At 36.5% G+C, this 20,029-nt stretch overlaps 2 protein-coding genes across 5 annotated transcripts in view; both read right to left on the bottom strand.

The window, feature by feature from the left end:
• Positions 1-500: 500 nt before the first annotated feature.
• LOC146481531 (uncharacterized) lies at positions 501-9,244 on the bottom strand. 2 transcript variants are annotated; one of them, XM_085108321.1, is made up of 20 exons: positions 9,080-9,236; positions 8,521-8,591; positions 7,571-7,632; positions 6,685-6,748; positions 6,102-6,145; positions 5,954-5,987; positions 5,759-5,790; positions 5,624-5,669; positions 5,152-5,199; positions 4,548-4,579; positions 4,378-4,432; positions 4,036-4,064; positions 3,536-3,581; positions 3,172-3,219; positions 2,993-3,046; positions 2,131-2,162; positions 1,880-1,925; positions 1,601-1,629; positions 1,032-1,077; positions 501-705 (listed from the first exon to the last, which is right to left on the bottom strand). In XM_085108321.1, exons 1-20 carry the CDS (start codon positions 9,096-9,098, stop codon positions 637-639), a joined length of 906 nt encoding a protein of 301 aa, XP_084964447.1. In that variant the 5' UTR covers positions 9,099-9,236; the 3' UTR covers positions 501-636. The 2 variants fall into 2 exon arrangements, 1 of the variants encoding a protein (XP_084964447.1); XR_014864439.1 differs by lacking the exon at positions 2,131-2,162 and having other exon boundaries at positions 632-705; positions 9,080-9,244.
• Positions 9,245-10,899: 1,655 nt separating this feature from the next.
• The window catches only part of LOC146481529 (uncharacterized), a 28,031-nt gene continuing 18,901 nt past the window's right edge, over positions 10,900-20,029 (bottom strand). For 2 of the 3 annotated variants that reach the window (XM_085108304.1, XM_085108303.1), the window contains exons 4-10: positions 19,874-19,936; positions 17,647-17,774; positions 16,593-16,689; positions 15,583-15,735; positions 14,673-14,851; positions 13,526-13,691; positions 10,900-12,424 (exon numbers count right to left, since the gene is read on the bottom strand). In XM_085108304.1, the coding sequence (XP_084964430.1) occupies positions 12,239-12,424; positions 13,526-13,691; positions 14,673-14,851; positions 15,583-15,735; positions 16,593-16,689; positions 17,647-17,774; positions 19,874-19,936 (972 nt within the window). In that variant the 3' untranslated portion in view covers positions 10,900-12,238. The remainder of the gene's footprint in view (positions 12,425-13,525; positions 13,692-14,672; positions 14,852-15,582; positions 15,736-16,592; positions 16,690-17,646; positions 17,775-19,873; positions 19,937-20,029) is intronic. The other variant, XR_014864436.1, reaches the window with a different exon arrangement.

Below are 20,029 nucleotides of genomic sequence, written 5' to 3'. Positions count from 1 at the left end.
CTGGTCTCAAATTTGTAAAAATAGTAAAAACTGAGCAATAGCTTTATTCCTTTCTTGTTCGAGCTGCTTCAATGTAAATCAGGATTAGCAGTTGAATTCGTTGTTGTATTAAGTTATATTATAAAAATGGAGAGCGGCTTTTGGACAAATCCAGTTGTTTTGGATGATTTCCCTTCGTGCGCAACAGCTGATCATGAGGACACTGAGAAGAGATTGTCACGTGATACAAACGCGAATTGTAACGTACAGAATATAGACTGCAAGCAGTCCCTTTCTGGATAGTCGAGGTCGAGCGAAATAGCCGAGCGCGAAAAAAACTGGAGCGAACGAGCGGAAGGGGGCTTCTCGTTTATTTCTCCTCGCTCCAGTCTCGCTGCGCTATGAGCACACCATCTCGACTGACCAGAAAGGGACTGCTTGCAGTCTATACAGAAGAACAGTGCAATACGCCCGGTCTTCATTTAAAACTGTATTTAGACAAAATCTCTCCAAAATAAAAGACACGTTCGTTTATTCCTCTGTTGGCATAACAACATAAAAAAAAATAAGTATTTACAAACATTGCATTGGCAATTTTCCCTCAAGTAGAAATATATTTACAGATATTTCAAATGTGAAACTGAAGACGTGTTTTCACTAGCGCCTGAACAGTCGGCGGAAAAGTCGTGTGAATACACCAGGCTTCTTGTTCTTTTTATTCGCACTCTATGGGAAAATGAGAAAAACTCTGAGGAATAAAAACAGTGTAGGCACCATAGAAACTGTCGGAGATGCAAGCTAATAAAGGTAAGTGAAGCCATATTATAAACTAAATGAAATCTTAAAAGGTGCTTAGTTCTATTATTAAGCACGCAAGGAAGAGTTAAGTGCACTCAAAAAAGAGGGTAAAAACACTCGCCAGTGGCTGGCATTTCGCCCTGCAGCTTTTTGATGCTCTCGTCACTTTTTTTCTGCGTGCTTTATAACAAAACAAAAGCACGGTAAAGCTAATTCATTGAATAAGTATAACAACTTTAAATGATCGTACTTACTTGGGCCTGGAGGAGTGCAATTTTCTCACGGACGGCATCAATCTGACTGTAGATAAAAAAATTGAGAAATCTTTGTAAAGAAAGAGTTTGGAAGTGGCTACCGCTTGGAATTTCGGGTAATACGAAACATTTTGAGGCTATCGGAGGAAAGAAAGAAAATTTGTTCAAGAGCCTACCCTAAAACACAGAAAAAAAACCATCATTCCTACACGCTTACCCCCCTCTGATTGTGAGGGGACAGCACTTTCGAATGGCCGTGTCAATAAAAGGCGGTGTTTCAGTAACTTTAGTCTTTATATAAATGCGAGAATAACGGCTTTTAAACTTTACGCCTGCGCAGGTTTAAAGACGCCGCATCGGTTTGTACTTTCCCAGAAAATGCGGACGTCAACGCAAGCAGTCTCCCCCCCAGCCCTGCGTTTCCCCGGAAAGTCTGAGTCTTCCATCGAATGGTCCCTGAAGGTGAACACAAACAAACTCTTTTTAATTTGCACACATTAATCACCGGTTAAGTAACCGTGAGAATAGATAAACTCATATAGATTTGCTGCTTCAAGGTCAATACTTACTTATCTTTTTCATTTAACTTAATCTTGGCCTGAAAGAAAAGGACCAACAGTTAATGAATGCTCTAAAGGAAGTCAAGCACAAATGAATAATAACGTTTACCATGTTATTAAGGGCCTCGGACAGAAGACAGGAGTTTGGAGAAGTACATTTACGGTAGGGGAAGGAAAAAGACCTTTGCACATTCGAGAAAACCAAATATTCGTAGGATAGCAACTTTATTGAGAGAAACGTCATCCTGGAAGGAATTTAATTTAAGTCAGGTAGATTTAAATATTTACCTCTAGTCGCCAGATTGCAAACTCTCTTTCGATCTTGGCATTTTGGCTGAAATTGAATAAAATAAAGTTGTGAGCACAGTTTAAGAATTCATCAAAAAATTATTTTGACTACTATTTCATTCTATCAATTTTCGGCTGGATTTTGTGTTGTATGTAAACAACAAATTGGTAGAGATAAAACACAGAGTTTTCAATAGGTACTGTTTTTAAATGATCAGGACAAGTTCACAAAAGAATTCATGTCTCTTTACCTCGTGACCTCGGCCTTCTTTTTCTGTAATTCCTGCAAGGGTATTGAGTATGAATCCAATTTGAAATAAAACTCTTACCACAAACGTTCTAAGATCCCAAGGGGACGGGGGTGAGGGTGGGTTCTAAACGTCCACCAACCCGTTTCCTGTCAATCATCCTTGGTTTACATCACTTCTCTTCCAATTCAGGTGGTTTAAATTGATCGCGAGACGTTATAACGTTCATTCGTGATGAGACGCTATCAGCCATTGGGTTCATCCGGCAAACATAATCGGCTGGAAAGAATTCGCCGTTAAAAAGCAAGTAAAAACATTCGCATATATTTTTCTTATTCAAAAATTATGCGTCAGGGTGTTATAACAAGTGTCCATCTCCCCGGGTATGGGGTCCGAGGATTAGTCTTCCCTGGGGCTTTTGATCATCTTGTGAATTCACCTCGCGGCACTGTCACTTCCTTTCAATTATAAGGTCTTCAGCAAAGATGATAAATTTGTGATTACGTAAGTCTAAGAAGGACAGTAATGAGGATGGCAGATTCACAAATCGAACCGTCACTGGAGATTAATACCGAGAAAGTAGACTAATGTGGGATTTAGTTTAGTCTCAATTAACTTTGATTACGATGAAAGTAATAGCCCAGAAACGAACAAATCCAAGTCAACTTATGTTATCAGTAACCTGGTGCATTTGAACAACTTGTTTGACCTACTGTGAGGCATTTGCCAGGTTCGTTTTCAAAAACTCCTCGGGATTGATAGTTTCTTTAATTTGGTAACTTTGTTCATTCAAAGGTGACGAGAACCTTTCTACGGTTTGGCTCATTACACGATTCACTTTTCCTTGTGTAAAAAAAAAACTAACCTGAAGTCTTCTTTCAAAGTTTCCAATGGCTTTAAACATCTCCATGCATTTATTCTACATAGCAAAAAAGAAACTGCATAATTTGAATCTTATTATAACAGCATGCGAAATTTTTTCTGAATAGTGCACCGTCAGATAAGTGATTTATATTAAGATACATTAGCAAAATTATAACAAACCTGGATCTCGTCCTTTGTTTTTTCAATAGCAGCTTTTTTTGCGTTGTTCTGCAGAACAAAACTAAAATTATTTCTATAATAACAAATTTTCCGCTCCCCGTTTGCGTACTGAAGTTTGATATTTTATTAGCCTATCTTACGCAAAATGCATACAGAATCAACAGAGATTATGTTAAACACACACTTTTCCAAGAAAAAGGTTGTTACGCCACCAGATTGCTTTTATTGTTATTTAATGTAAACAGGTGTATTCATGGTCTATTCGGCCTTAGAGTTGATAGCCTGAAGACATATCATACACTTCTAAGCTTCTCTGAATAATGAAAACTGAATTGTGCACAAAAAAACCGAAGGTTTTACTTACCGTTTCACGGACTGCATTTAATTCTTTCCGGGCAAACTCTAGCTCTCTAGAAATAAGGTATAATGACATCACTGTTAACTAGAAGCACTTTTTGCCTTCAGAGTATGGTGAGGTAAAACAAGCCTCAATGGCCTTCATCACCGGAGCTTGGGAGACACTAGGAATATTTTTACTTCCCAATAGATGGAAAACAATCCATCACTGGGTTACTCAAAGCAATATGTCGCCGGTACCCTCTTATACACCTGGGTGAAGAGAGAAAATGTGGAATAAAGTACTTACCAACCTAACCTCGAATTACCGACCCTCCAATCTTCCGAACGAAAGTTCTACACACAAACTAATACACCACCACCCCAGCAATCCATCGGGGTATAGTAACATAATAGGTTTTGTCTTCGTTCGTATATTAAAATGGACAAAACCAGTTACAGCTTTCGTTTCATGCCAAAACATACAGTTATCTGCGATCACAATCGTCAAATTTCACAAATACTCACTTCTTTCTTTCTTCATGCAGTTCTGTTAGCTGAAAGATTCAAAAAGCAAAAATATAAAACATATAATAACTTCCTCATTCCTCAATAGTTTAGGTTTATTTTGTTTGAAGTATGTTTTTGTATGACTGATTAACATGAAAGCCAATATCAAAATCAAACACGCTTTGCATCCTCTGCTTTTAGAAAACTCCCTTTGGAATACTGTTAGATTGGATGTCGTTCTTCATTTTCGCAGTTTAATTTGATGTTTAATTCATTTAAGATGGCTTTTCTCAATAAAAATTGATTCTTTTGCTATTAAGAGATAGAAAAAACTACTGAATAAAGTGTAAAATGTGTTACCTCCTGTATCTTTACTTTCGCAGCATCGTTCTCTTCTTTAGTGGTTTTAATCTCACTGTGAAATGAAGAGAAAGAAAAAACGATTGTAAATTGTAATGTTTGGGCAAAGATAAAATGAAAACCGCTCCTTTGTGTTTGTAAGCGTTTTAAAGACGCAAAGCATTATTTACCTTTTGTATTCCTCACTGAGTGCATTTGTCATCTGAAAAAATAGCAAAGAAAGAAACTAATGGATTATGATAATAAAAGAATCAGTGAAATGAAGCAAGGAGAGAAACACTGACTCAAAGAATAACCGAGTGATTACTTGATTGATTGATTGATTGATTGATTGATTGATTGATTGACTGACTGACTGACAAAGGCAGAGAAATTTGCGAATTGACTTTCATCCAACAAAAAGCTGAGTTACAAGGCTTACAACTGCTTTAAAGAGGAAAAATTAATTTATTCTTTTTGTAACGACAACAGAATGATTCTATAGAGTATAACAGCCTCGTTTAGAGCTTCCCTTTTTCGATGATTCTTAATACACACGTCAGTCAACCTTATGAAGATATGTAGCTAGTTACACGAACTTGACCTGTTAAAACCATACTCCACTTTGCAGGATTAGAGCGAAGTAGACTGAGCCATTGCGAGGATTTGTTTTCCCAAATGTTTAGCTTGCGATCATCACTGCGATGGTCTCTCGTGTGATATAAATGATCATTTTTGAAAACCCTTAAAATGTTATATATATAAGGGATAAGCAAAAAGAAAAGCAAATCAAACCTTAATGTTGGTTTTAACGCCATCCGTGTTTTCTTCCAGTAGTTGATTCTGTTTAAAGAAAAAATAAATAAATTTATTGGAACAAATAATTTACAGTCGAGTCTGGTTGTCAGTCAGGGTTGCATCTGAGCGTATCTGAGCGCCAATAATTCAGGGATCTCGTATGGGTCGGTACGAACCTTGAAAATGTTTTCATTTTGTTTCAACTACATAAAAGCAGTTTTATTAGATTTTAAAAAGGAAATAAAATCAGTCAGCAGACCAATGATCGGCAAAATATAGCCCCTTTACTCCGTTTCTCTCTGCAAATTGGATGCCTGCCTTTTAGAATTGTCGCAAGTTAAATCATAGTATTCACGTTTGTTTTTTGTTGTTGTTTTGTTTACTTTTCTCGCTGTAAGCTAAGTACTTAAAAATTGTGAAGAAAAGGAAGAAAACTTTCACGACCACTATAACTTCAAGAACGGAATACCTCAAGTTCAACCTGTTCAAGTTCTTTTTCAAGCTCCTGGATTTTTCTGAAAATAAACGAAATCACTTTTAACGTGTTGCAAGAAATCTTCTTTCAAACTCACCATTGCCTTTAGTCTTTATTGATATCAATTACCTTTCCTCCTCTGTGTTGGCACTAGCAGATGCCTGCAAATAAATGAAATGAATACTTATATCACCTTTTCGTTTGTGTAAAGTAATTTTCAAGGCACTGGCCATAAACTTATCTTGGAATCGAAATTATAAAATTTTAAACCATCTTAAATGAGACTAAACAATAATCATGCAGAACAGTTGATAATTCAGTCACCTCCCCTCTTGCAGCTTTCCTTTCCACAATTTCGCTGAAAACAATCACAAATTAATCTTTAGTAAAATCAATTGTTTACCTATACACAGCTTTGTTAAGTTGTAAACGAACTTAACTAAGGACTCTAGTTACCATCGTAACATTTTACCTGTTTAAGCTCTCATTTTCTGTTTCAATCCTCTTAATTTGATTCTGTTTAAATGAAAGAACAAAATTGTGTTTCACTACTTTAGTTCACATTTCGTAATCTCAGTTCAGGCTTAAAAAGTTATTTGAAATAAAGGTTGAATTCTTGTAAAGCGCGGTTACTTATGTATACGTGTAGAAACAGCTCTATACAAGTGGATTTTAATATTAATATTTTTTTCATAATTACTGTAAAATGAATAGTGCTTCATACCAACATGTTGTCCATTTCCCCTCAATGAAAGAAAGAAAATGGTGGAAGAATTGGAGAGAACCAGTGAAGAGAGTCTTTCCACTATGTAAGTAAACGAAGCAGCAGAAATTTAAAGATTAATTTAATCCTCTTTAAAACAAAGATCAACTTCTGTTTCTCTTACTAAAGATTGCATTACGTCAATTCTAAGTCCGATTTAAAAAAGTCATTTAAATAAAGAAGGTTTCATTAAAGTAAAGCGTGAGTAGTTACGTGCAGACACAGCGCTATGTATAAAATAATTTTAGTACTAGGTATTTATAATTACTATTGAATGAATTTTGTTTCATACCAGAAGCTTGTCCATTTCTATTTTATGGGCTTTCTCCAGCCCATCGGCCATCTTCCTCTTTTCACTGCATAAGTAAAAAGGAACGAAAAAAACAGCAAAAAGTTAAATATGGAGCATATATGGCGTTGATTGCCTTCGTCAGGTGTACAATAATTAACAGAGTATAGAAGATCAGCTTCTAAACAAACTATGGTGTTGAGCCGGTGGAGGAGTGGAAAAGAAAATTAAGAAAAGTCGCACTAAATCCTAAGTGGCCCACACGTGCAGCTGGAGCTTTGCCAGTTTCTGCACCCAGGATGGGATGCTGGTCCATCGCAGCGTACCCCCAGGCAGTATGTCGAAGGTACCCATTTATACACCTGGGTGAAGAGATACAATGTGGAGCAAAGTTTCTTGTCTAAGGACTTTGAACCAACGACCCTCAGATCTCCCGACCGTCCGATCGAAAGTCCAACGGGCTAACGACTAACCACCGCGCCTCCTTATGAACATACTTAGTAGATAAAGTAATTTGGCCATCATAAGGACATTTTTCAGTGCAGATGCAGGCGCAGATTCAGAAAAAAAAATGGGACTGTTTTTTTTAATAATTAGAGCGCCGAAAGCGCGAGTTTCAAGACAGATCCGAGAACACGATCCTTTTTAATCCTGAAATAGTGCAATTTCCTGGGTTTTCAAGTCATCTGGAGAGGCATTTTTTATACATTTCCAACTAGATTTTGACTGTTTTTCTGACAACGATGGAAACAGGTCTGTATCTGCGCCTGTGAAAATGTGCCTTGACGAAGGTCAAACGCTCAAAATCTTTTTACGGTGTCTGAAATTACCTCATTTAACGCTGTTAATAAATACAAACATTCATTACAATAATAAACATTTTACATACTTTCCCAACTCTCTGATATTTTGGATCTGTTTCTCTTTTCCTTTTAAGGAGTTTCTCAGCTCCTGGGGGGAAAAAATCGATTGAGATTCAAATGCGTTGGTTTCTCATAACAAAAGATAGTTTTTTGACCAAGACGCATTTATACTGGAAAATCTTCTCCGTCGTTGAAAAGACTGAATAAAATGTTCGTTAAATCATGGTTTTGGAAAAAAATGCGCACTTCTGTCGGATTATTGGAAAAAGCATTTTTATTGCTTTGTATTCAGGAGCACAAGGACAAAAGTCGATATACTGATCCAACCAGGGAAATGTTCCTGTGTGTATTTTGTTTCAAATGTCTTCCGGCTTTCATGTCGTAGAATCTCAATTTAAAGTCACGTGATAACACTAAGGTGATTTCTTTTACCTTACAACGTTATGTGTATTAGTGTTTAATTGGGTTAGTTCAGCTCACTGTATATTAATAACAGTATAACTGATTTTCAAATACAGCTCCCAGTTGGCTTGATAGCTCAGTTGGTAGAATAATATCCCAGCATGGCTGAAGTCATGGGTTCGAATCCCGTTTAAGCCAGAATTTTTCCCGGGCTCTTTCTTTTTTTCTTTTGGCAGCTGCTAATTATAAAGTTGCGTGCATAACTGTGGTAATCTCTAATCCATTAAACACATTATCACTAAGTATAGCAAATCTAAAAGCAAAACAAAACACCAAGAATTTCATGAAAATTACCAAAGAAGGCGCGTCATACCAATACGATGCGACAAGTGATTTTTCGGCTATGATGTTTTTTACCAGCTATGTAAACCAATTTACAAATCGACGGTAATTTTTTGATTGATAATTAATGATGGTGGACCAAAGCAAACATTTCTCAAAAAAAAAAAAGGAAAAAAAAAAAAAGAAAGTAGAACATGTTGCAAGAAATTAAAATGAAATGTAACAGTCTTACCATATTTTGCTTCTCTAATTCTTGTATCTTCCTCTGAAGATCATTCCGATCGCCAGAGGTTGACTTCCGACCTAAGACAAACAATTTAAATGGTAACTAATGCATTTCGGAGATGTTTGCTGTATCAAAAGGAACGAATCGTGGTTAAATTGTTTTTAAATACAAGCAACAAAGTTTGCGGGAAAAAAACGAACTGTAAAAAATGACGTGACCGTTGCTATGGCGTGTGTTATTTGGCGCGCGTTGTTAGGATTTGGAGCTCGTGCACGGAAAATGATTTGTTTGTGCTTCGTTTTATCTTGCATTTTGTTTTTGTTTGTTTTTTCTTTTCTTTTCTTACAAGAAGGACAATTGAATGCAATTTTATCACTTTTCATACGATCACTGGGCGATGCTGTGGGTTAATTTTCTAACAATTTCTTTATTTTTTTCTTAAGTGAAGTAGGAAAGTTCCAGTTTACCTTGAAAGCGCAAATTGTAAAAAAAATAAGACTTGACCCTTCAACTACGAAAAACCTCTTGTCGCACAGTTAACTACGATGTTAGTTTATCAATTTACCTTTCTTGCCGGGCTCCATTTTAAAATCAAGCTCTTGGATCCGCAGTCTTCCGTGTAATAAATTACTTTGCAAAAGGACACGCCGTCAGCTAGACCAGAAAACTGTGAATAAAATTTCCTTTATGACGTCAGACGAACGTCAATAATGGAATCTTTTGCGCGCTAAAAATCTCATTCGTCCAAAATTTTGTGTCAAAATATCTTTTAATTGAGTTTATGAGCCTAATTTTCATCTTAATACTATACACCATAGTTTTTGTCTGGGCCATGCTCTGGTTTTTGGCCTAATTTTCATCCTCATATATAATCTAGTTTTCGGTTTAATTTTCATCCAAATACGATTATACTACACATTACAGTTTTTGGCCTCATTTTCATCCTGATACTATACACTCTAATTTTTGGACTAATTTCATTCTAATTCTAAACACCATAGTTTACGACCTAATTTTCGTGTTTTTGGCCTTATTTTCGTCCTAGAACTAGTTTTCGAGCTAATTTTCATTCTAATACTATTGTCTCTAGTTTTCGGCCTAATTTCTATCCTAGTACTATATAACTAGTTGGCTTTTGGCCTAATTTTTATCCTCATACTATACACTCTAGTTTTCGGCCAAACGTTCATCCTCATAGCGGTACACTCTGGTTGTTAGCCTAATTTTCATCCTAATACTATACACTATAGCTTTCGGCCTAATTTCCATCCTAATGCTATGCAATCTAGTTTTCGGTCTCATTTTTATCCTAACATTACACTCACTGGTTTTTGTCCTAATACCACACACTTTTGGTTTCGGCCTAGTTTACTTCCTAATACTATACCCTCTAGTTTTCGATCTAACGTTCATACTCATACAATACACACTCTGGTTTTGTGCCTAATTCTCATCCCACTGCTATACACCATAGTTTTCAACATGGCCCCAGTTGTTCAAAGAGCGGATAACTGATATCCACTGGATAGGTCGCTATGCCGCAAATAAATGTGTGCAAGAATTTGCGTATAGCCCTATAATTGGTGTATAGAGTAGAAGTGTATGTCTAGTTTAAGTATGGGATTGTGTGAAAAACTTCCCAGGAACGTTGTTTGGTTGTTTGGATATTGACTTATCCACTGGATAGTTACCCGCCCCTTGAACAACTGGGGCTTGATGTTCGGCCTTATAAAGTGCTCTAGTTTTCATCCTAATACTATACACTCTAGTTTATGGTCCAGTTTTCATCCTAATACTACACACCCTAGTCCGTGGGAACACGATTACTGCGCAGAAGGCTTTTAAGTCAGAATATCTCTGAAGTGTATGTTGTAGTGCTAATTATAAGTGAAGCCATGAAATCCCCGCAGAGCGTGAGCCCTAGTAAGGAAATGAGAGCCCGCGCGAGGCAAATAAACTAAAAAACTTAATACCTCGGTGGGAATCGAACCCACCACCTCGGGATCGTAGCTCAGTCACTAGAGCAACCGTGATCAATCCGATGTCGTGTGTTCGATTCCCATCCATCATTTTTCTCTGCCTCGTGTGGTCTCCCATTTTCTTATTAGGGCTAACGCTCAGTGGGAAATTCATGGGTTGACTTAGCACTACAACATACACTGCAGAGTTAATTCCCAGATCCATCATTTGTGTCATTAGTGCTAGCGACACGACATTCGTTGTGGCTATGAGGTCAGCGTCGTCCCAACACCGTGGAAAGAAGGGTGGCTCAAGATTTAACTCATGGTGTACAAGACTTAAGGAAAAGGATTTTTGCTTTGGAAGTCCCTACATGACAGTGAGAAGGGTTAACACTCGGAAGAAAATGAACACAGCACACAAGAATTCTTATTAACGTTTATCTGAACAATCAGCGGCTAAAATATTTTTATATTATCGTCAATTCTAGTACGCATAAAATGTAGAACTATATGTCAACTGAACAAATACCACAAGCGACTGCCACTCACAAGCTGTAAAGCAGCCTCTACTTTGAAGCCTTAAATCAAACTTCCATTCATGAAACATGCTCTTTTGAGTCCGTGGAGGAATCCTTAAGTGTGACTATTCAAACGAAAGCTACTGTAAAGTGCTTTCTGGTGGTAAGGAAGGAACCATTCAAATGAAAGCTGATGAGCAGTACTTTGGTTTAGTACACTTTAGTTTTTAATATTTAACACAAACAAACTTTCACGTTTTTTTCTTTCGTTTTAATTTTAACCGTTTTTAGCTGGGGAGGGTCTAAGGTTGGGGATACAAACGAAACAGTGTCAAGCACATCGCCAGTGACACTCGGCATGTTAACACATCCACCAGACCTGGTATTTTTGCCCAAAGACTGCGCTAACACGTCAGATAAATTCAAGACAGGATAGAGACAGTTTTGCAGTGTAACGGGCACAACACCGTAATTAAAAGTGGCTTGGCCACGACTGTTGACGCTTCGCTCCATTTATACATCACGTCTCTGTCCCATCGAATACAATACACCATTTCCGACTTGCTTTGAACCTCATTATGAAAGCGAGGCTAAGCGCAAAGTTTTTATTATGAAAATTAATTTTCATTCATGTGCAAGCAAAACTAATTTTCAGGCTTTGCACTAAGCCACGCTTTCATTATGAGGTTCAAAGCAACTCGGAAATGGCCTATTCATATTTGTACAGATGAAAATCGAATCTACTATCTGCTCGACTGTTAGATCGTTCACCTCTCAAGTAAAGCGTATCACTTGTTGTTGTTGTTGTTTTACTGTGATTTTAGGCAGTTCTACTGGGGCTTGAGTTACATTCGACGAGAAAGAAACGTGGCGTATAAATAAACTGGTACTTAGTTAAATATCACCTAAAAACCTTTATCTTTATTGATAGTTTGTCTGACTTAATAAATTTATGCCACACATCTTTGAACGCTTTGGGTGTAAAAATCTATTTTTGAATTTTGTAATTGTAACTACTATTGCTATCAAGAATTCTTAAATATCGTCTTTGAGCTCTCAAAGTGAAATCCTTATCTTTAACGAACTGTTCTGATTTTTTTTATAATTGACCGCAGTTAAGCATGACGGTGGGTTTCCTATTGAGTCCTTGGTCTTTGTGCTTCTGTTCTTGGAACTGAATGATCTCACAAGGTACCCTCTGTGAAAACCGTGAAGCAGAATCCATTACCAGTCACACCTGATCTCTCAGACGTTGTACCTGACGCTAGGTTTATTGTCATAGGGCGCAATCCAGTGAAAATACTCCAACCAGTTCTTGAAGCAACCTCTGTCGAAGGGATTAAGAAAAATTCCGGAAGGTCCTCTAAGGTACACATATCGCTTCTTGTTGATTCTCTCGTTGGTGGTAAGGTTGATGGAAATTTGATTTACCTGTGAAGATAAAACTAACCTATCAAAATATACCGTGAACTCGAAGAGCGGCAGCGAGGGCGAAGAGAATGAGGATAGAGCCTGAAAATTTGAAACAATAAATTGTAAAAATATTAAATCTCGGAGCGACAAGGATATTACAGTGTACATGAAACTTAGCTCTAATTTTGAAATCTCCATGGAGCGTGAAACGTTTCCAAGTCAACCAAACGACAAGCCCACATGTACCTGAGGCAAACGAGGCTACCTGTGAGTTTACTGTACCGAAGAAACATCCGAAACACAAGCTACCATGAGAAACCTTGAACAAACAGAATGCAGACTTTGCAAAATGAATCATTATGTCTCTAGAGGTTAATGGCTACAGTCTTATCTGAGTAAAGGTGATGAGGACTTGAAGATAAAAAAAATAGGCCTGTTACTGAGAAACGAGAAATAAAACGGGCCATTTTTGCGTGGTCTAGATATATTTGCAGCAAAAACGCAGTTGCTGCACTGATTTGCCCCTCTGAATGCTCCTATTGCAAGCATAAAAGCAAGAGGCGCAAACATATTTCACTGAGAATGATGTATTATTCAGTGAGTGACACAGGCATACTCGGAACAAGGAAATCCGAGTGCTCCTATCAGGGGCCATTTCTCGAAAGTCCCGGTTACTTTCCGGGCCCGATAGGTATATTTTTTAATGTTTTTTCGCCGATTACACAAAGATTGCAGACATGGTACTTGGCCAACGTTTTCATAGAATTGTAACATTTTAAAATTTAGTATTGAAAGCCAACGAAAATTGACTTCTGTTAATAAACATTTATCACCAGAATCACTTATCGGGCCTGGTAAGTTACAGGGACTTTCGAGAAACGGAGCACCTGGAGTCGAACCAAAGACCTTGAGATTACTAGTTCGGATGCTCTACCACTGAGCTACAGGAGACTCGTGAGAGCTAAGGCCATTAAACTAGGTTCATGGGACAAACATCGGCCTGCACACTGCTAGGATTGGAATGTCAATGTGTGGCATATGCGCAATGAAATAAAAGTGATGGAATATGTTAAGCCTGGTGAATACACGAACGAATGGGAAGATCATACGAATACTTACTACAAAGATGAAGAGAGCTCCCATGAGAAGAGACACCACAATAAACTGCAGAAGTCCAATGGTATATATCCAACTGAATCCACCCAGACGAAGCATTGTGATGGCAAAATAGACTGTCATCATACTACCTGCTGCAACACATGCTACAAATATGAAGAAAGCGCCCCTGAAGAAACCGAAACAAACACCTGGTTAAAGATTTGATTGATATCAGATTTGATCGACTGAAGAAAGCTACTAACAGGCAATCAGCTTAGCGGGTTGAGTTTGAGTTTGGTTTGAATCTCGTCTTGCTCTGAGGTTTTCTTGTGCGTGTGTGTCTTTTTATTTGCTGATTTGTTAATATAATAATAAGGTTTTTAAGGTTTTTTATTGTGCACTATTTCAATGGCTTACAACAAAAGGAAATTACAATATATAAGAAAAGTAATATAAAGATAGCATGAAATTACATAATAATAATAATAACAACAATAATAATAATAATAATAATAATAATAATAATAATAATAATATTAATAATAATAATGGTTTATTAACAGATCCACTGGGTGGCTCTTCCCTGTTAAATTACATTAATTACAATTACAAAATAAATCAAATTAAGTTATTTACAAATTATACAGTAGAAACAGGATTAACGGAAACCAATTACAGTAAAACTAACTAATCGCTTTGTACTCTGTTTCTTAAAAAATTCCTTCAGAGTCCTAAAAAGGTTCTGTAATCATTACAGCTTCTAATAGTTTCTGGTAGATTGTTAAATAGTTTCGGCGCATTATCTTGGAGAGTGCCATTTTCGGTCGGGACTACTGATTTGTTTGCTTTTTCTTTTTCTTCTTTCACGTGTGTATGCTTTTTATCGGGGTCCTCTGTTTTTTTACCTCCATTCATGAAGCCCAAAGTTTTGGCATGGACATTAATAGTTTTCTTGTCTGGTTAGTTGCCGAGGCTTTCGAGAAACAGGTCGCAGCGTACAAAAATATAACGTCAGTTTTGCATATGTTGGCCAAATCTATTAGATGTTACAGTTAAATGCATTTAAAAGAGCGATATCTCAAAACTGTTCCGTTCATCGTTTATCCGGAAAACGAACGCAGCCACAGCCTCACTGCACACCTCTCAACACAATTCTTGTTTAGTTCACCTGTTCTTGAGGCCAACACAGTTGTTTATATAGGGACAGTGGTGATCAAAATGCTTCACACATCGGTTACATATCCTACAATGCTTTGCGCGCAGTGGTCGCACCAGTCTACACGTGTGACAGAGATTCTCCAGTGGATTCTGCCCAGTCTTCGCCTGCCACTCCTCGTAAAATGGAACCTGGTGCGGAGAAACCGAACGTCAGAACTCACAGCATGAAAACAAGAGATTTAGATTCTTGCAGAAAGATAGCGAATGAAAACATTGGAAAATGCAAATTTCGTTGGAAATTTGGAAATAATATTTCATTATCTCGAACAAAACAGAATTGTGTTTTCGACTGTTTTTGCTTCCCATGCGCTGCCATTTTGGATTTCATGACGTCATACGGTTGCCATGTTATTTCACACAAAACTGACAATAGCGCCAACCGTATGATGTCATAAAACCCAAAATGGCGGCGCACAGGAATTTAAAAGCGAAAATGGACGACAACGATATATTATCCAATTTTTAGTACACTTAAATGTTATCTCCACTCTTTTTCAACTAAGCTTTGGAATTTAGACATTAGTTCCAAAAATTAATGTTGACTTTTTCTTAGGGTGGATGTTCCCTTTTCAAATTGCATGGAAGCGATTTCAACGAAGGTAGCAGTACCGGAAGCAGGTTGGTAAGAAAGTACGAGAAAAGAGAAAAATGCCATAACTATATAAAATTAGAGTTCATTTTCGAGATTAACTCATCTCTAAGACTGTAAGTACATTCACACTAACATAACCGCAAGACAATCAAATTGTTATGCAGTAATTTAAAAGACGTCTATCAAGTGATTAAATGACTAAATCATCACAAGTATGACCAGAGCAAACCTGATAAACGAGTATGCATATACTGTGACATGTACGAACCTGCTTTAAAGCCATGTCATAGTCAGGACTGTTGCATGGGATGAATCCTGGATCCCTCACATTGGCATAATACAATGATATCCACATAAATACATTTAAGGTCAGAAACATGTAGTGAGCCCCAGGAATTAGAGTCCATGTATCTGGAACAACCTGGAACGAAATAAAGACAGTTCAACGAACGACCGTCCACTTGAGTAAAAATTAGATTCATTAACTAAAGTTGAACTTGAGCCATGCGACATTCAAGTTGCAAGAGTTTAATATGTATACAACTTGTAACGACAATATTTTTATACACTACAAAGTGGTTGGTGGTAACAAAGTTTACACAATTTAACCAACCCTAAAGATTAAAGGTAACTGAAAACAAACAAACAACCAACAAAAAGATTGCGCTGGCCCTGCAGAATTTGACGAACTAGGGACTTACTGAATGAAAGGATGTTGCCCATTTACTATCTTGTACTGACCACACTAGCACGTCATATGATTATTCACAAAAATTTAGTTATTTAGAGTAACAGATAATGCTGAACCAAACATACATACGACTGAACAAATACACTGTTTGGGTCACACGACTGAAAATAATTTAGGCAGTAGCGTACACGGACAATTAGGCCCCATTCAGACTAATACATTATCAGATGTCTCCAGCTTTCACTAGGTTGAAACCTTAGCAAAGCATTTTTGACCATGTGAATGTATCTCTAAAATGAAAAAAAAAAGAAAAGTCCAAGTGGACTTCAGGCTAGCCAGAAACATTATTTTACAAAATGAAATTATGCATTTTCACAAGTCTACACTTTTGAAAGAGTCTATAAAAGTCTCTGGTATTCACATTGTAGTGTTGACAACAGGCAACAACACATATTAAAATATGCCTTTTAGAGTGGATGTATACATATCTGTACTCAGTGCATTTTCTATATTTAGCAGACACAATCCTCCAACACTCAAGTCAAGAGTCGAATGTGCTATTAAACACACCAACGAAAGGTACTTACGTAGTAGAAGTAGACAGGATAGCCCCAGAGAAACAGGTTACAAAAGTAAAACAAGATTCCTGCTTTAGATCGACCAGGTGGACCAAACACAATATCCCTAAAACAGAAAATTAAGAACAATAAGTAACACGAAAGTCAGACACAGACAACTTAAAGTACGTGACTGTATGTCTGTCTCAAAACACGATCATGTAGCACCATGGAAGTCAGCTGCTTAACCCTTGAACCCTGAGGTCATAAGAAGTGAATTTTCATGACGCTGATTTTAATAACTTCTCCCCAGTACGTTTTTTAGAGAAGTATGGGGACAAGATAGGAGATTTTGTTCTTTGATATAAGGGGTTATAGGGTTAAGGTATCATGGAACAGATTTAAACAAAGTGCACTCTGAGTGAATTTTCCTGAAATGAATGTGGAGGCCACCAGTTCATTTTACTGATGGTGCAAATGAAGAGAGATGACTCACACACTAATGATGCCCTCTCCCTTTTTTAGCTCTTATTTTGGCTTGTAATTTGACAAAAAGCAAAAACAAAATTGAAGAGGGAAGAATAATGTATTATGTAACTGACAGTGATATCAATCAATGAAGGACACATAGATTTGACTATTTTCATAGCCAATTAAACATTTTCAATTTTCAGTCAGTCATTGAATGAGAGCTTAAATTGCAGGACACTTAAACAAATGGACAGTGATGAACCCACTTGGCTCTTATTGGCAAATAATAGCCCTTTTCACGGTTAATTTTTCTCATTTGCATTACAATGTTATCTAACGTGGATGGAAGGCAATTTCGGGCTAAAACTACAAAATAGCCTGAAATTGCCTCACATATATGCTAGATTCCATTGTAATTCAAATGAGCAGAGCAAACCATGAAAAGGGCTATTATGTCTTCTTTTTTCTCAATTTTCTCTTTCAATGTCTAATATAAGTGTTCAACATGTTTAGATTTGCACTATAACCATTATTTCAGTATGTAAAACAGACGAAGTTGAGAAGAAATATGAAGTGTTTTAAAAGAACTTCTCATGAAACTTAAGGAACCCACCTCAACTGACAGGAGACAATTCGGTTTAGTTTTCCTTGTAAGTAGTACACAATTTCGTTGTATTCTCGCCCCATAGCCAGTCGTAAAGGAGTCTTCTTATTGCTATCAACAGCATCTAATTCAACATCCTATGAAAACAGAAAAACTCATGTCACTACCTTGTACTGTACAAAAAACAACAAACAAATGTTGTGGTTCAAAATTCTTTTGGTTTAAAAATTTTTCAGACCAGTTGGATTTTAATTTCCCTTTGTCTCAGATTATGGTAATGAATAATACACAAAGGAAGATAAAAATTAAACTGGTTTGAAAAAATTTAAACCAACCTAAATTTTAAGCCATAACACAAACAAAAAGAGAAATGAAACAACTGATGGATGGACGGACTTATGGAAAGATGGAAGGGTGAAACAGGATGAATGGATGGATGGATGGATGGATGAAGGAACAGACAAGTGAATAATAGCAAACAAACTGGTGAATGAAGGAATGAAAATAATTGTTTATATGCCTTTGCTGTTGATTTACTTATTTATTTATTTACTTATTTATTTATCTTTTAATCTTTTAGAGTAAGTTGTGTAGATGCGTTTTAAAAATTAATAAGCATCAATAAAGAAGGAAAAAAATTATAAAAGGATTATGAAAAGTGAAGCAAATGTGGCATTCAAAAAATTTTAAATGTGTGAAAATCTTTCAACAATTGAACAGCAATACTACATATATTTTATTTTTACCATTTTATTAAATAATTTTATGCTTTAAATTTAACTTCAGTTTGCTGTGTTACTTTTTGGGATATTAAATAAATTTGTAAATTGTTGACATTAAAAATTGGAAAGAATAGACTTACAGTTAACTGAAGGCAGCATTTTAAACGTTTTGTGCTTCAATTTCCAGGTTAACGCTAAAAGTGAGCTTAATTTACAGGATCAAGACTTTCAATATTATTCTCTTTACTAATTCAATATACAGTTATTTCAATGTAAAACATTCCTAAAGATAGAACATTTCTGGAAGTTGAACTTGGCTCAGCCTGTCAATCAAACTGCCAAAATGATTGGTTAACTGAAAAGACAAGATGCCGTCAGACTTTTCTTTAAAACTCTGAACAAAGTGTCCAAAGTGTCAGCTCTAAAAATGTCTTTTGGTGGTCAAATTACAGTTGATAAAACGAAATATTACTTACAACACAAGTGCAGCTTAATATTCTTAAGTTATGACTATTATGGCAAAACATTAGTACCATTACAGACAGCCCAGGCTATAAAATAGCTTGCTACTGTATGCTATGACTGTTCCTCTAACAACAGGCTAGCTTGTATCCCATTTTTGGCTAATAAATGAACTTTCTCATGACTCAGGGGTTACGCACTGGTATGTTGTAAATTCATTGACCAAAGAATAAAAATTCCACTCAATTTTCCTTCTCGCAATTTCTTAGCTATGTGTTTGTATGTTAGCGTACACATGCATTGCACTTGAAAATGATCTTTGTAAGGCAGATTAAGTTTTATTGTCATTATTATTGTCAAGAAATATTAAAACATTATGTTAATCAATACTTTGATGTTATAATGATGTTCGATCCAGTATCCAACATCAATAAGGATGGTGCCTACTTTTATTACTGCGCATATGTTAGATACACATCTTGAGAAACTCGGGTTTCCTATGGGTGGTGCCTACTAATAGAGGGATATTTTTGCGCGGTTTAAAACTTTGTGGAGAAAGCAGAACTTGGCAAGCGCTCTTGGTATCCAGAAAGAAAAATGGGGGTAAACCATGCATTTTTTAGAGATAACAAAGCCTTAATATGGAAAAAAACACCATACATTGCTTTATATTTTATTGCTTTTTTTTTTCCAATAGCCCTTGCCAAAATCTACTATTCCCGCACAGTCATAAACCACACAAAAATACTTCTGCATTTGTAGGCACCATCCTTAATTCAAGACTAAAAGTTTGTTGAGTATTGAGGTTGTTTAAAGAGTTTTAAAAAGCAACTGAATGTGCAAATACTTGAGTGACATTTAAATGAAAAACCCATCCTTGACGGGAAAATGGATATTTTTGGATTAAAAAAAACATAAAACATTCATTAGGGTTTTATTTTATTTAATGATTTATTAAAATGCACATTGTAATAAAGAATGAAAACAAACTGTGTTGTACATACATGTTTTACTTTACAACCATGAAGCGCAAGCAAATATTCAATGCCTACCATGTCCACAATGTGTTCTACAGTGGTTAAGTCTCCACTCAGGCAGGCCAGATGAAGAGGCGTCTAGAATAGAATGTAGCAATTCGATTTCAAATTCATCTACAACAAATACCAGTAACAGCAATCTCCCGCAGGGTGGGGGTACTCCGCAGAATT

Source organism: Pavona decussata, unplaced genomic scaffold (genome assembly GCF_977016875.1).
Source record: "Pavona decussata unplaced genomic scaffold, jaPavDecu1.1 SCAFFOLD_49, whole genome shotgun sequence".
In the NCBI taxonomy this organism is placed as follows: domain Eukaryota; kingdom Metazoa; phylum Cnidaria; class Anthozoa; order Scleractinia; family Agariciidae; genus Pavona; species Pavona decussata.
The sequence above is the reverse complement of the archived record's forward strand: the minus strand, read 5'-3'. Positions and strand labels throughout refer to the sequence as shown.

Excerpts from the sequence above, each read along its gene's own strand:
- LOC146481531 (XM_085108321.1), bottom strand. Across the intron at positions 6,146-6,684 it reads TAGAAATGGACAAGCTTCTG|AATCAAATTAAGAGGATTGA; the intron begins GTATGAAACAAA and ends TCATTTAAACAG. Across the intron at positions 1,078-1,600 it reads AAGTTAAATGAAAAAGATAA|TCAGATTGATGCCGTCCGTG; the intron begins GTAAGTATTGAC and ends TTTTATCTACAG.